This window comes from Paroedura picta, chromosome 11 (genome assembly GCF_049243985.1).
Source record: "Paroedura picta isolate Pp20150507F chromosome 11, Ppicta_v3.0, whole genome shotgun sequence".
NCBI classification, from domain to species: Eukaryota; Metazoa; Chordata; class Lepidosauria; order Squamata; family Gekkonidae; genus Paroedura; species Paroedura picta.
The window spans coordinates 18332644-18346176 of record NC_135379.1 but is presented as its reverse complement, the minus strand read 5'-3'; the positions used below and the strand labels follow the sequence as shown (position 1 = coordinate 18346176).

The 13533-nt window shown below is 40.7% G+C and overlaps 1 protein-coding gene across 3 annotated transcripts in view; it reads right to left on the bottom strand.

Moving 5' to 3' along the window:
- Nucleotides 1-13533, bottom strand: part of ITGA8 (integrin subunit alpha 8) — a 111520-nt gene that overhangs the window by 76864 nt on the left and 21123 nt on the right. For all 3 annotated transcript variants that reach the window (XM_077304449.1, XM_077304450.1, XM_077304448.1), the window contains exons 4-13: nucleotides 12917-13040; nucleotides 11984-12045; nucleotides 11021-11066; nucleotides 9749-9874; nucleotides 8638-8682; nucleotides 6926-6969; nucleotides 6236-6292; nucleotides 6024-6076; nucleotides 3059-3264; nucleotides 2457-2648 (exon numbers count right to left, since the gene is read on the bottom strand). In XM_077304449.1, coding sequence (XP_077160564.1) covers nucleotides 2457-2648; nucleotides 3059-3264; nucleotides 6024-6076; nucleotides 6236-6292; nucleotides 6926-6969; nucleotides 8638-8682; nucleotides 9749-9874; nucleotides 11021-11066; nucleotides 11984-12045; nucleotides 12917-13040 — 955 coding nt within the window. The remainder of the gene's footprint in view (nucleotides 1-2456; nucleotides 2649-3058; nucleotides 3265-6023; nucleotides 6077-6235; nucleotides 6293-6925; nucleotides 6970-8637; nucleotides 8683-9748; nucleotides 9875-11020; nucleotides 11067-11983; nucleotides 12046-12916; nucleotides 13041-13533) is intronic.

Genomic DNA, 13533 nt, shown 5'->3' with positions numbered 1-13533 from the left:
ATCTGCTTCTAAAGTGCATTGAAAGCACATTATCTAAAGTGTGCAGAGTGGGCTAGTCTAGTTGCAGAGGAAGACTGGACCAATAACCCACTGCAGTTCATCCTCAGTTTATGTCTCTTCTGCCCATCAGTAGACCCTTTTGTTTTTAGCCAAGCATTAGCATCCTATTTACTACATTTTCCTTCTGCTAATGGCCAAGAGCTCAAAAACAACAGTACCTCCCCTTCCAAGGCGATATTTACTCAAATTCTGCCTACAGTACTTTTCCAAGTACTGCTGTGCCATAAATTGTGCCATTATGCACCACCATATATGTCAAAAAGGATTCCTCTCTTCATTTCCAAAGTTAGGCAGGCGAATTTTCAATTAAGAATGCCATAAGGACTTCAGAACGCACACAGCATCCTGCAGTATGACAAGTTCTAAGTAAATCCCAGTCCTAAACTACTTGGAACCAAGTCCTCTTCATTTCATTGGAATGTAATTGTGTGTGCATTTCTAAGATAGCAGCCTTTGTTGTATAAAAAGAACCAGAAGGGAGAAAAAACAACATTGCGCATTTTAATCCTTCTATTTTCATCGTTATTTTTGCAAAGAACAATAAAGATGGGAACATAAACCCGAAACTTTGGCCAGCTGGAATAAGGCAAGCAAAAAGGGGGGGAGGGAATTGCTGAAACAATCACTAAACATAAACTATCCAAAAACATTAGTACAGTAGGTTAATAGAGCGCAGTGGCAAAGATACTCCAGAATGTTCATCCAGCGTTGTCTCATTAATTCCAGTAAGGCTTATGCCAGCAAAACAATCTAAGGTTTGGACTACAGGAGTTCTACTGTGTGGGTTATGTTACAAACGCCGAGAGCCTTCTTAAATCCTGACAAAGAGAAATGTTGCGGTCTGCTGTGCGCTTGATCCCGGAGGAGAAGGAAAACGGAGAGAATCAAATTAAAATGATGTTGCGCATTTAGACTACAGATGGTGTTGGAACGCTGCCCCAAACAGGATAAGCTCCACTTCAGAAATAAAGAGTGCAAGCCGCAATAGTCAGGCAGTGCTGATAAATACCAGACGGCATCAGTGAGTGAAAAATGGATCATTTAGGGAAAACATTCAGAAACAAACTAATTAGAAGAAAAATCAGGGCAAGCAAACAAAGAAGAATACCTCGGACTAAAAAAAGGACATCACTTTTGTCATCTAATATGAATAGCACTTAATATTTAATACCACTTACTATTTAAATAGTGCTTTTTTAATAGGTAGTCAAAGGACTTACTCTCACTTGCAAGAACCATGCAAGGTAGGCAAGCATTATGACTGCTTCTGGTTGGAGGGAGGGATCAGGTGATTTGAAAGGCAAGCAATTATCCAAAAGTACCTGATATAGCTCGGTTGCGATCTGAACAGGGGCCTTTCAGGTCATACCTTATCATTTTAATCATTACCCTATGCAACTTTGTAGAAAGTTCATTAAACCGCACTGGATTGTATCTCAACTACAATTTCCATGGATGGAAGGATTTCCATCTGTAGGACAGCTTCCCCACGTGCCCTCATTCCCTGCAGCCCAGAGGACCACTAAAATGTAGCTCCTGAAAACTTCGGGACTGCCATGGCTAGTTTGGGATGAACTGGAGGTCTGCTGAAGGAGCAAGGAACTCAGTGAAAGTCCCCCCTCCTGAATTTGTAGAAATTTTAGGCGTGATCCAACCTATTCACTTTACATTCACATAGGCACAATCCAAATGTAAACTACTCGTTAATTTTAACAGAAAATTACAAGGATTGTGGTTAATGTGAATGTAAAGTGAATAGGTTGGATCCCTCCTTTCTATAAACCAGGGGTAGTCAAATTGCGGCCCTCCAGTATTCAATGGACTACAATTCCCATGAGCCCCTGCCAGCATTGGCAGGGGCTCATGGGAATTGTAGTCCACGGACATCTGGAGGGCAGCAGTTTCACTACCCCTGCTATAAACGGCTTTTTAATGGTTTGTGTGTTTTCATCTTGATAATTTATGATATTAATTGAAAGCGCCTTCAGCAGGACTCTCAAGAGATGGCCTAAAGTTGTCCTACATATATAAATAAAACAAAACAGCCGGATCACAAATGCATTAGCAGGAGAAATCCAATCAACAGCAAGATAAGCCCTCTTTTATTCACACTTTTTTTTTTTTTTACAAGGAATCAAAAAGAACATCTTTAAAAAACAAAAACACATATTTTGTGTTAATAGATAGCCCTTCTTGCATTTCTGATGATCTCTCTTCACAGGAAATGGAATATTTATTTTGTCCTCCTTCAAATTCTCAGAGAAGCAAAGCGAGAACTACACAAGCTATGCCTATCCTATTTTTTGACCTCTGCCTTCCAAAAAGAACAATTCGAGAATGATGCATTTTCCAGAGGAACAAGGGATGAAGTCCTCTCTTTAGTGGAGGAATCTTACCTGGGTAATCATTCTTGTCTATGTCAAAGTCTCCTCTCAGCGTAAAACCAAATCCCGCAGGCATGGGTTGGGAGGCCCACATACCACTGAGAATCTGGGAAGGGTTAGGAGTTAACCCATTCCCGACTCCATTATAAATGAGCACTTTCCCCCTGCTGTCTTCTCCTGCGAATGGGGCACCTATGGCAATGTCTGGAACACAAAGAAAAAGTCAGAGAAATGGCAAAGCTGTCATGCCGATGATGCATTTCTTCTGGAAACAAAGACGAGAGTTCATTTACTTTACATCGAATACGTTGGCTGTGGCTGATTCATTTTGTTCTTGTGCCGTAAGATGCCTTAAAGGCGATGTGTACTTTTACATGTATATGCAAATCTATTCCCCACCTCTCTGCCTGCCAATGTTTAGGTAAACCAATGCATGATTTGACATCATTAGCATTCCTCATGCTCAGTGTTATGTGGGCGACCTTTACAATCAGTAGAAGGATTTCACCCCATGGCCTCTGCAAATCAAAATGCCTTTGCAACGGAATGACTTCCACATTCAGGTATCTTCAATCAACGTGCTAGCATTCTTCACACGGGACTTGATAAATTACCATTGTATCCATCCTGATTCAGATCCCCGAGATGCGCAATGGAATTGCCAAATCTTCCAAACACGTCTGTGCCGGACAGCGTCTGTGCTTCTCTGAAGTACAAGGCACTCTCTTGCAGGTATAAATAAACCTGCCCAACTTCCTTAGGGTTGCTCTCAAATTCACGTTCCATAAAGAGGGGGGCCCCAACTAGGATGTCATCCAATCTGCAAGGGAAAAACCAGCGTAAGAGCCCAAGTGTTAGAATACTAAGCGTATGTGGGGACCAGCAAGGACCCATAAGGAGTATCACATCTGCCACTGTATCCTTCCCATTTCCTTCTTTTCTTCCTTGGAGCTCCCATTTCCTACTTCCTTATCTCTTTCTCACCTTTCTAACCTACCTGTACCCAATCTCTTGTCTTCAGCTGTCCCTCCTTCCCTCCTCATAGCAGCCTTTTCGCAGGAAGTATCTGGCTGCCAATGCCAGCTGGGTCCAGTTGTGTGGCAGCTAGCACTGGGCACTGTGGATAGTAAGTCCCTGATGGCCTGTCCTCTGCAAGTCCTCCTCCATCAGAAAATGGCACTGTTTCCCAGACAATTTTGCCTCCATCCTTGCTCCCCCCTCCCACAATAGATTTGCTTTACAGAAACTACAGCTTGAAAAACTGAGCAGTATTGTTGTGGCTGCCCAGTAATCACCAAAAAGGCCACTGAACTCTCAGTCGGCCTTCTTTTCATAAAACTACAGGTGTTATCCCTATTATTTGGGGGAGTTTGAATCCTCTGGTGTATGTCTACAGATATACAAATTTAGATTTCAGATTTTTCTGCAGACTTAGGACCTCTTTCAGGTTTTCAGAGAAACCTGCAAATCTACTGTGCCTAGCTCCATTTTGAAGATCTATTGATCCACACTCTATGACCTGCATCAGAATTAGGTTTATGAGCCTTCCAAAACACAAACATAGCTAGAAAAACTGAACAAGCGGCTCCAGTTTTACATGTGGCTACATAGAATGTGGCTTGAAATCAAGAGTAGGTGATTCTGTGGGTCCTTCCCAAATTCTTATAGTGTATAGGATTCTTATAGTGTCATTTAAAAAAAAAACCTTTTTATAGGGCACTCAAAAATCAGTCAACAAATGTGTTGCTGTCCTGGAAACTGAGATTATTTTAGTGACTCAAAATGTGCCAGGTGCTGCTGTTGCAGTTGCAGGAAGGCACCAGAGACCCCCTGGATTCGCCTTCAGGGCGATTCCTATCCCTGCCCCAGACATACCTTCTGAAAGATGCTTATGCAACAGCCACGGCAGCTGAGGGGATGCTGGTGAGTAGTATTGAAGGCCACCGTGGCACGTGCACAGGGGCAGCTCCCTGCTCTGGCACCTGAGAAAAGACCATCCCAAATCCCCTCAGCAAGGGACTCTCCCCTTGGAACGTTCGAGTCCCCGTCAAAGTTCCCTGGCTCATAAGGTCAGGCTGTTCTTGCTTATTATCGTTGCTGTGCTTTGTTTTCCATTTCTCAGTTTGGATAAGAAAAACAATGATGTCAGTTTTGCTTCTATTTGTGACCTCCCCCTTGGCTCCTCCTTCAGCATTCAAACAGTGTGTGGGGAGTTGTATGTTGTAGAACATCTGTTTGCTGTAGGCACTTTTAAACTGAGGAACATTTCTGCTTGTCTTCAGTTATAAATAGTTTGCTTTCCGAGCCAAATTCAAGCGGGAAGGCAGGAGGGATAAGGCAACGGTCTGCTCCGTAGATGTAGAAGAGTTCAATCCATAGTTGTGCTCTTGCATGGTTTTCATGGCTATGCCATTGTGCTGCCCGGGCCCATAACCGAAGCAATCTGTTTGTTTGGACTGTGCGTTTAAACAGGAGGGGCACTGTTGCTTCCTTTTTAATAACATGGTTTTCAAAAGCACTGGCTGACCACCTGCTGGAATTTTATACAATCCTTTTGCATGCTGCTGGGCAAAAAACAGCAGGGGCGAGGGAGAGTGTCAAGAGGTGAGAGCCTAAGTATGTGAAGCTTTGATATGGTACAAATAAAAATATCTCTAATGTATTTTTATTGGAAACAAAGTTTTAGCCTAACATAAATAGCTCTCCTCCACTCGATGGATGTTGTGCATAAATAGTTCTCCAAGTGGCAATGATCACTTTTGATCACTGATTTCTATTTAAATGGTGCTTGAGATGGTGCCTCTTTAGGCCACTGACAAAAGACCAATCCAGAGCCCATCTCAGTTCAGTTCTTGAGGAAAGGGATGACAGGTGAGTCATTAAGAAAACATTTTCTCCATCTCTCTGATTAGCTTCTAGATTCTCTTGCTTCTATCCAGTCCCATCTCCTTCTAAATCTCCTTGCTGAGTCAAGCTTTTGGGACAACTGGCTTACATCCCATGGATCAGTTCCATGGAATGATCCTTCCCCTGATGATAGAAACTCAGAAGGGAGTCTTGCAGGCCCCTTGCATGAGCCAAAAGAATGGAAAGGATCTTCACGATATAATCTGGTGCTTGTGGAAAGAGTGTCCTAGATGGTCATGTGGTAAGGAATATTTGATAAGTGAGAAATCTGGAGATAGCATAAGGAATGGAAAAGGGAAAAAACTTTTCATGCTCCAGTGTGGGGTGGTATCATCATCTCTGTTTTTGTATCCTGTCCTTCCTAGATAACTCAGGGATAACAAAAGGGAAGGAGTTACAGTTGGTATTATATTTTTATTCTCTTTTCCAGGGAGTCCTGTGTCTTCTCATGCTATGACCAAATATTCTCTACTTTGGGAAATTTTGAAAGGGGTCATGAGATTTAGAATCTTAATGCTAATTAGCCATTTGAGTAGTTAAGATATAATCTCTCTCCAACCACTTAGTATGAGCAGTTCTGGAATAATCTCATAGACCTCATTGAGACAACCTGTGATTGTGTGGCTCGAATCATTCTAAACCATTCTCAATCATTCTGTCACCGCAACTTACCCATCATTGTTAACATCCGATACTGCAACAGTATATCCAAAGTACGATGCCATCTGTTAATAAAGAACATTTGACTCAATCATTCTATCACATCCCAAATTATGAATTATAAGAGTTGTGTCTCAAAATACATAAATGGCAATACACCACTGGGTGGTGGCATAGTCCCCAACTTTAAATGCTGCTGTGAATTGTCTTGTTGATTCCTTTACCTGTTCTCCTGTGAAATTCAGAATGAAGGTCAAATCTGTGGAATTAATAATTGAAACCTGGAAACAGAAAAATAGAAAGGGCCCAGTCAGACCATAAAATATTATATTCCAAACAATTTGGAAATATAATTACTGTTTCACTCATTCTTTATTCTTGTCATTTAGATCATTTAGACTAGACTCTTGCAGTGTAGTGTGATCTAAGTCAGGGGTAGTCAACCTGTGGTCCTCCAGATATCCATGGACTACAATTCCCATGAGCCCCTGCCAGTGTTTGCTGGTAGGTGTTCATGGATATTGTAGTCCATGGACATCTGGAGGACCACAGATTGTCTACCCCTGATCTAAGAAATATCAGAAATATATCTCCCCTACATTCTGTTTAACTAAGCAATTTTTTTTTATCCAATAGGAAATCTGGTCTCTCATAATATCTGAAAATTCATTTGACTGTTCACTAGGCCTGCACACTGTGTGTAAGGTTTCAGACTAAAGTGAGACATTCAATCAAAGCCTATGAATAAGGGATTTTTAAAAAATGAGTGAACATCAAGAATTAAATAACTGTTCAAACACATACACACATTCACACACAGATACACAAAATATTAACTCTTGTCCTTTGGAAATGCAAATACACCTTGTTTAATTTGAGTGGGGGGGGAGTAGAACTGTTGGTAGAATACATACATAGCCAAAGTTCTGCGCACCTCTCGGGATTCCAGCAACGATCTCTAAAACAAAATTAATAGTCTGAAAGTTAATTTACCAGGAGAACTGCTGACACAGCAATCGCTCAGAAACTGCTTATGGGTAGTCTTTATATTCTGAGGGGATGGCAATTTGCTTATTACATTTTATCCTTTTCAGTGGGAAAAAAGGGTTCCCAAGAGTGGCTGGGAGCATTTTATATCAAATGCGAATACCTATTAAAATGCTATACGTAATGCTGCTTGAATACAGGATTCTCACCACGGTCTGAAAATACAATGAACCACTTGTCTGCTGTCCCTTCCACAGAAAGCCTCCCTGACGGCAGCTGTAGCTGGTAAGATTTACTCTCTTTCTAAATAATCATCCTAGTTGGAAAATCCATTAATGCTCCCAGATTGCATTAGTCAAATAAAATATTGTAAAAGTCAACTAATATTTATGCTGCTTTTGGCGGCATGCAGAGGGTTCAAGCAAGCAATGGCATTTGGTCAAGCTCTGAAGTGTTAGGTTGCAAAAAGTCTAGGTTTTTTGGGTGGGTGGGTGAAACAGTGGAATCTAGGCCATGTTATTCCATACTTCAGATAATATTGCAACCACATGCAACAGTGCATCATTACAGCAGAAAGAGCCAGAGTCCAGTAGCACCATAGACTAACAAAATTTGTGGGAGGGCATGAGGTTTCATGAGTCACTTCTCTACTAATACAGACTGACATGGCTACCCATCTTGTATTATTCCAATTAAACAGGCAAATGCTTAGATATGCTTAACCTGTATGTGCCAGTCCTTAAAAAGAATTCCAGCACCTGATGGTTTCCAACAAGAAAAAATCATGGAGATATAACATCCCCCCACTTCTCACAAAAGAAAAATATGAGAGAGAGAAAGAGGACATCTTGTTGAGCCAATGTGATATTAATATTCAGTGCATCAGAGTAGGACTAGGAAAATATGGGCTCAAATCCCACTCAGTCTTGAAATTCATAGAGTAATCCTGGCAGGTTACTCTTTCACAAAGTTGTTGAGAAGGTATAACAGAGGAAGGGGAATGGCAGCATTAAAAAAAAAGACCTACAGACAGCTCAATCTTGGATGCAACTGGCAATAGTTCATCTAGATACCATGGTTTGAGAAAGTTTTGCCATAAAGAGGGAGACTGATGAAAGTCACATCTGTGATTACCAAGTTCAGACACTACATTTTTTTCCTTTGAGCAAGCATCCCAGGACTATTCCTCTGGGTATACTGTGCAAACTGGTCATATATGTATGCAAAATCTAAAATCTAAATATTTAACAGTGCAATCCTAAGCACAGTTACTCCATTCAAAGACCACTGATCTCAGTAGGCTTAGATTTGAATAACTTTAACATCCTATGCAGGATTACTGTGGTCTAAGACTTTATCGTTTGCAATGGCTTATGGCCTAATGCAGGGGTAGTCAAACTGCGGCCCTCCAGATGTCAGTGGACTACAATTCCCATGAGCCCCTGCCAGCAAATGCTGGCAGGGGATAATGGGAATTATAGTCCATGGACATCTGGAGGGCCACAGTTTGACTACCCCTGGCCTAATGCAATAATAAAGTTTTACTAAGTATTTATGATTTTTAATGAAAAAAGAAATTGAGTACAATAACTAAATGGCAGAGCCATGCAGTTTATACAGAAATGTAGCGGCTTCTTACCTTGCTGAAAATCTCCACTAAATTCACCAGCAGTCACTGAGTACCCTGTTTAAAAACAAAACTACAAGCATGATACCTGATAAACCATTTATGCCTAAAGAGAGATACTCCTAGAAGGTCAACCAGATCTTTCAACAATCTTCATTAAAAATATTTCTTAAAAACCTTTATAGACTAGAGTACCTAAGGTCAGACAAAGAAAAACAATTTGTCAAGCTTTTATGACTAACTTGATTACCCGTCCCTGATGCACAATAAATCTACAGAGTCAAATCACTAGGAAAAACCACTGCTGTAATTATATCTCAAGATGAGCTGCTAGAGCATTAATACTTTATAATTCAGCTGGACATAACATTTATTTTGCCACTAGTGGGATTCACAGTCTGACCTGTTTACATAATGTACTGAAAGGGAAGGTTGCACGGACCCTTATTCCACAGTGTAAATATCACTAGTCTTCCAGGTATGAACACATTGCTTTGTCTTTCTAAAGCAAAAGTTATGTTATACTAAATGGCAGATAAGAGTATCTTAGGAACAAGGCCAGATGAATTTGTTCTGGATGCACGTTTAGCAATGTCCGAGGGTTAGAAATTGGATTATGATGCATGAAGTTTTTAAAAAGTAAACTGAATAACAAATCGGTGTCAACTGTACCCACACCTCTAATGTGGGCAAATGCCAAGCATGTTTACAACCCTTGTTCCCAGCTGCACTTAAGAGCAACTGACAATGTATACAATCTGGTGCCCCTTGGTGTAGAGCAGGGGTAGTCAAACTGCGGCCCTCCAGATGTCCATGGACTACAATTCCCAGGAGCCCCCTGCCAGCATTCGCTGGCAGGGGGCTCCTGGGAATTGTAGTCCATGGACATCTGGAGGGCCGCAGTTTGACTACCCCTGGTGTAGAGGGACACCTCCATTTTCACCATGAGACTCATACAGTCAAGAGTGTTCGGGCTTGGATAAACAGCGCCACTCACATTGTGTTTGCCCAGTGCATAGAATGCTGGTTCTGCTTGGGACTCATGTGAACAGAGCAAACACTTTTATTCCCGCTTTCCAGACAAGGCTAATGCCGAGTGTGACAAAGTTGTCTTGCATCTTACCCAGATAATTGTCATCATATATTGATGGTGCAACTCCGGTTTGTTTTTCTCGAGACAGTTTTCTTAAAATATTTTTGAATGAATAGTCTGTGATAATATCTGCAAGGCTGCTGGTGATAATTTGACCTGTGATTCAAAACAGATTAAAGATAAAATGAGAGGATATTAATTAATTCATTAAATTCTAGAACCAGTTACAGAATTTATTAAAGACTTAGGGTTACATTTCTAAAATATGGTCCGTCTCTTCTAATTTTGCTCATCAACTGTTGTTGTTGGAAGAGGAAAGGTAAGCGATCATAGGCTGCTTTGAGACCATTTCCATACTGGGAACATCATTGCCCTGGTTCCCATGTGGGAGCACAAATCAGAGGCAGACAAGGTGTACCAGGACAAATGCTCCCCCGTGCAGGAGCCAGAAGAGGCAGGGCAACCTGCACCAGCTCAAACTGCAGCCTGCAGCCTGGCACAAAGCCTCCGGTGTGGAAACAGTGTAGACTCCCTTCAAGTAATAAAAAACAGGGTACCAAAAAAACAGTTATCTTCTCTCTTGTAGAACACAGCTTACTGAGATATTGTTTCCCCAACATGAGGCAAATGAGTAATTACCACCGAAAATAAAGAACTGTCTAAAGACTTGACAAGTACTTCTAAAAAAAAAAAGCATCAGCTATTTCAACAATTTAGTATGCATGATACAGTAAAAAAAATGGTGCACGTGGATTACAGGCACAAGGGAAGCAATGATGAATGTGCCTTAATAAGCACTGAAAGCTCCATCAGTAACAAACACAAATGGAAATTCCTGTACACCATATTATCTAAAAGATAGTAGGTGAAAATAAAATGTGCCCATTGCCTTCTGAATTTGCATTAATGGATAATTATGTGTGAAGGAAGAATCAAACATATGGGCTGAATGTCAACCAAGCATCAACCAACAGAGCTGAATGACAGAAATTACCAGTTGACACTCAGGTGAATAAGGGTACACCACCACCTAGAATGTTATTGTTTTAATTAAAAACAAAAGGACTGAACCGTCCATTTATCCAATAATCCTCCAATAATCCTTATTGAATCCAAGGAAGTCCCAAGGCCATATATTAATAAGATTCCAGTAGGATTAGTTCCAAAATTCACAATATTTGTTTATTTCTTCTATTCATAAATCATTTTAACTGTCAATTATGGCAATCAAAAATTAATTAAAAGGAGACACATACAGATATATCCAGGCCTTACTTTGGTTTCACTTGTAGATGAACATACCTTGCCAATAAAAGCTGCCAGGTCCTCCCACTATGAGGTCTCCATTCTATGTTGGTGACAGACAAAAGACATTAATTTATAATTCATAATATGCATGAGACATAAAAAGCAAAACATTTGAAAAAGATTCAGATAATTAACATTAATAAATTGGCATCCAACAGCCAGTCTGGGTGGGAAATAAATACAGGAAGTTAACTACAGCTTTCAGATCTCAGCACCTAAGCAGGACCAACCCTGGCTGGTATTTAGATTGGATACCTCCAAGGAATACCTGAGTCAAGAGACAGAGGCAGGAAATAGCAAACCTCCTCTGAGTGTCACTTGCATTGAAAACCCAGTGGGGGCCAATCAGAGGCTCCCCATTGCTTCCCAACCACATGCTAACTCCTCCGAGTGGCCCCCAGGAGGGGGGGCTCTCCCCACCGTGGCCAATCAGAGGGCCAGCACGTCATTGGAAGCAGTCACAATTTTATTTATGATACCAGAAGAACAAACACTGAGAAAGAAGTCTGCACAAATTCTATTAAGACGTACTTTATAAACTTCACTGCTGAATCACCTTAATATTTGCTTGATGAATTGGGATCTTGACTGTAAAACTTTAAACCTCTCTATGGCAGTTGATTAAACTAGTGATACTAGTATTCATTTATTAGCAAAATAATTACAGATGTATTTGAATCAGCTATTTAATGGGATTTAAGCCCTTTGAGTGCACAGAACCAGCTTTTGGACCCCAGTTTATGACTAATACAAGAAATATGGGAAACTATCCTTTTAAAAGATTTTGAATGTAATTACTAGGTTTCAGATACTGAGCACAATGTACGAAATGTTTTTAAAAAGTGAAAAGAGAAATCATACAGAAATGATGAATTGGAGGTGAGACATGTGTCTTTCAGAGTGAAGATGAAAGAAGTTAGTGGAACCAGGGCCAAGTCAAACACTATTGACTCTCACCTTATAAAAATCTAAGCTAAATCCTGCTTGACAGAAACCTTGTCCCTCAGGATCTGGATTGCCTGTAGATATCAAAGTATGAACACTGAATTAATTTCATAATATAAAGTGACTCGAATTTTACCACATCAAACGGATAAGACTTTCTGAGAAAAAAGAGCAGGTCTAATATGCTGTTATTTTAAAGCTAAAATTCTTTCTGTAAATTCCAGTTCCCAAGCAAAATTTCACCATCAGATGCTAACACCAAAACTAGCCTGTGAGTTTTGCTAGGGAAATTTGATCCCTAGAGTCGGTTCATATTCAAAATCTGGTTTGGCAAGGTCAAAGGTAGCATGAAGTTCATTTTACCCTAACAACTTTAGGTTTCATGGCTCTTTAAGTACAGTCCAGTGTAGTGTTTAAACCTCCCTGCATGAACAACAGGTCATAAGATGCGACCAACATTTTCTTTTGTGCATTTAACCAACAGCAATATAGGGATTTGTACAGTTCCATGTTATATAAAACTATCATATACTGTACTGTAACATATGGTTGGCATGCTCACAAAATGGTATAATTATCTCCGTACAGGTTGAAATTGTAGGCTGCCAATTCTCAAAAGAGAAGTTTCCATTTGGAATAATCGGCTGCTTTTAAAAGTTGGCTTCTCCTTATCAAGATCTGCTTGCTAAAGCTGAAACCCTTTTAAATTAAGCCAATTCTGTCTTCTCATGTCAGCATAATAGCACCCACCGCATCATGGCCCTTTTAATTAAATACAAAAGCATCCAAGTGGAAACATATAAGCTGATGATGATTCTTTTTAATTGAGATTCTCTCTGCAAGATGATGATCATGTCTCCCCATAACAGTCACTAAGCCAAAACTACACCCAAAAGCACTAAAGTGCAGATTAAGATGATGTGGACCATACCGTGAAAAACTTACTATTGCGACAAGGGGAATACTCTGCATAGGCACTGAAATTCTGAATTGCTATATAGCAGGTGCCAACTGGATCCTTCTCAGGCGTAGGCTTCAGCGTCCTCCAGTGATACAAGGGAGCACAAGCCTGTCAAAATACAATTTGCACAGCAAAGTATTCTAGAGTTCACCTGTGTCTAGTTAGAGCTCCCCCCCCAAGAATCATCAGAAATGCCATTTGTGTTACAGCAGAAGTACTTGTACAGACCCTCACTTTCATCTCTGGGCTCAACAGATGTAGTCGGAAGCGAGCTCCTTTAGTGTCAAGGGAACCTCCCAGGCATGCAAAGAATCCATTCCTCAATATCACCAGTGAAACTAACATGTTATGAAGGAACATGGCAGGAGAAGACCTCTAGAGAGCTCAACTCACTGCTCCAAGCTGGTAATATTGGACTATGTGGGCCAATGATGTGAGTCAGCAAAAGGCAGATGTGTACATTCATACAGCCTTCCACATAGGCAGGCTCAGGAATGCAGGCTTAGGACACATTCAGGGGATCAAGAAATAACCATGGATCTTGTGAATGTCAAAAGAAGAACAAACTTACTGTCCTCAATCTGTTTATGCAAGTCAGACC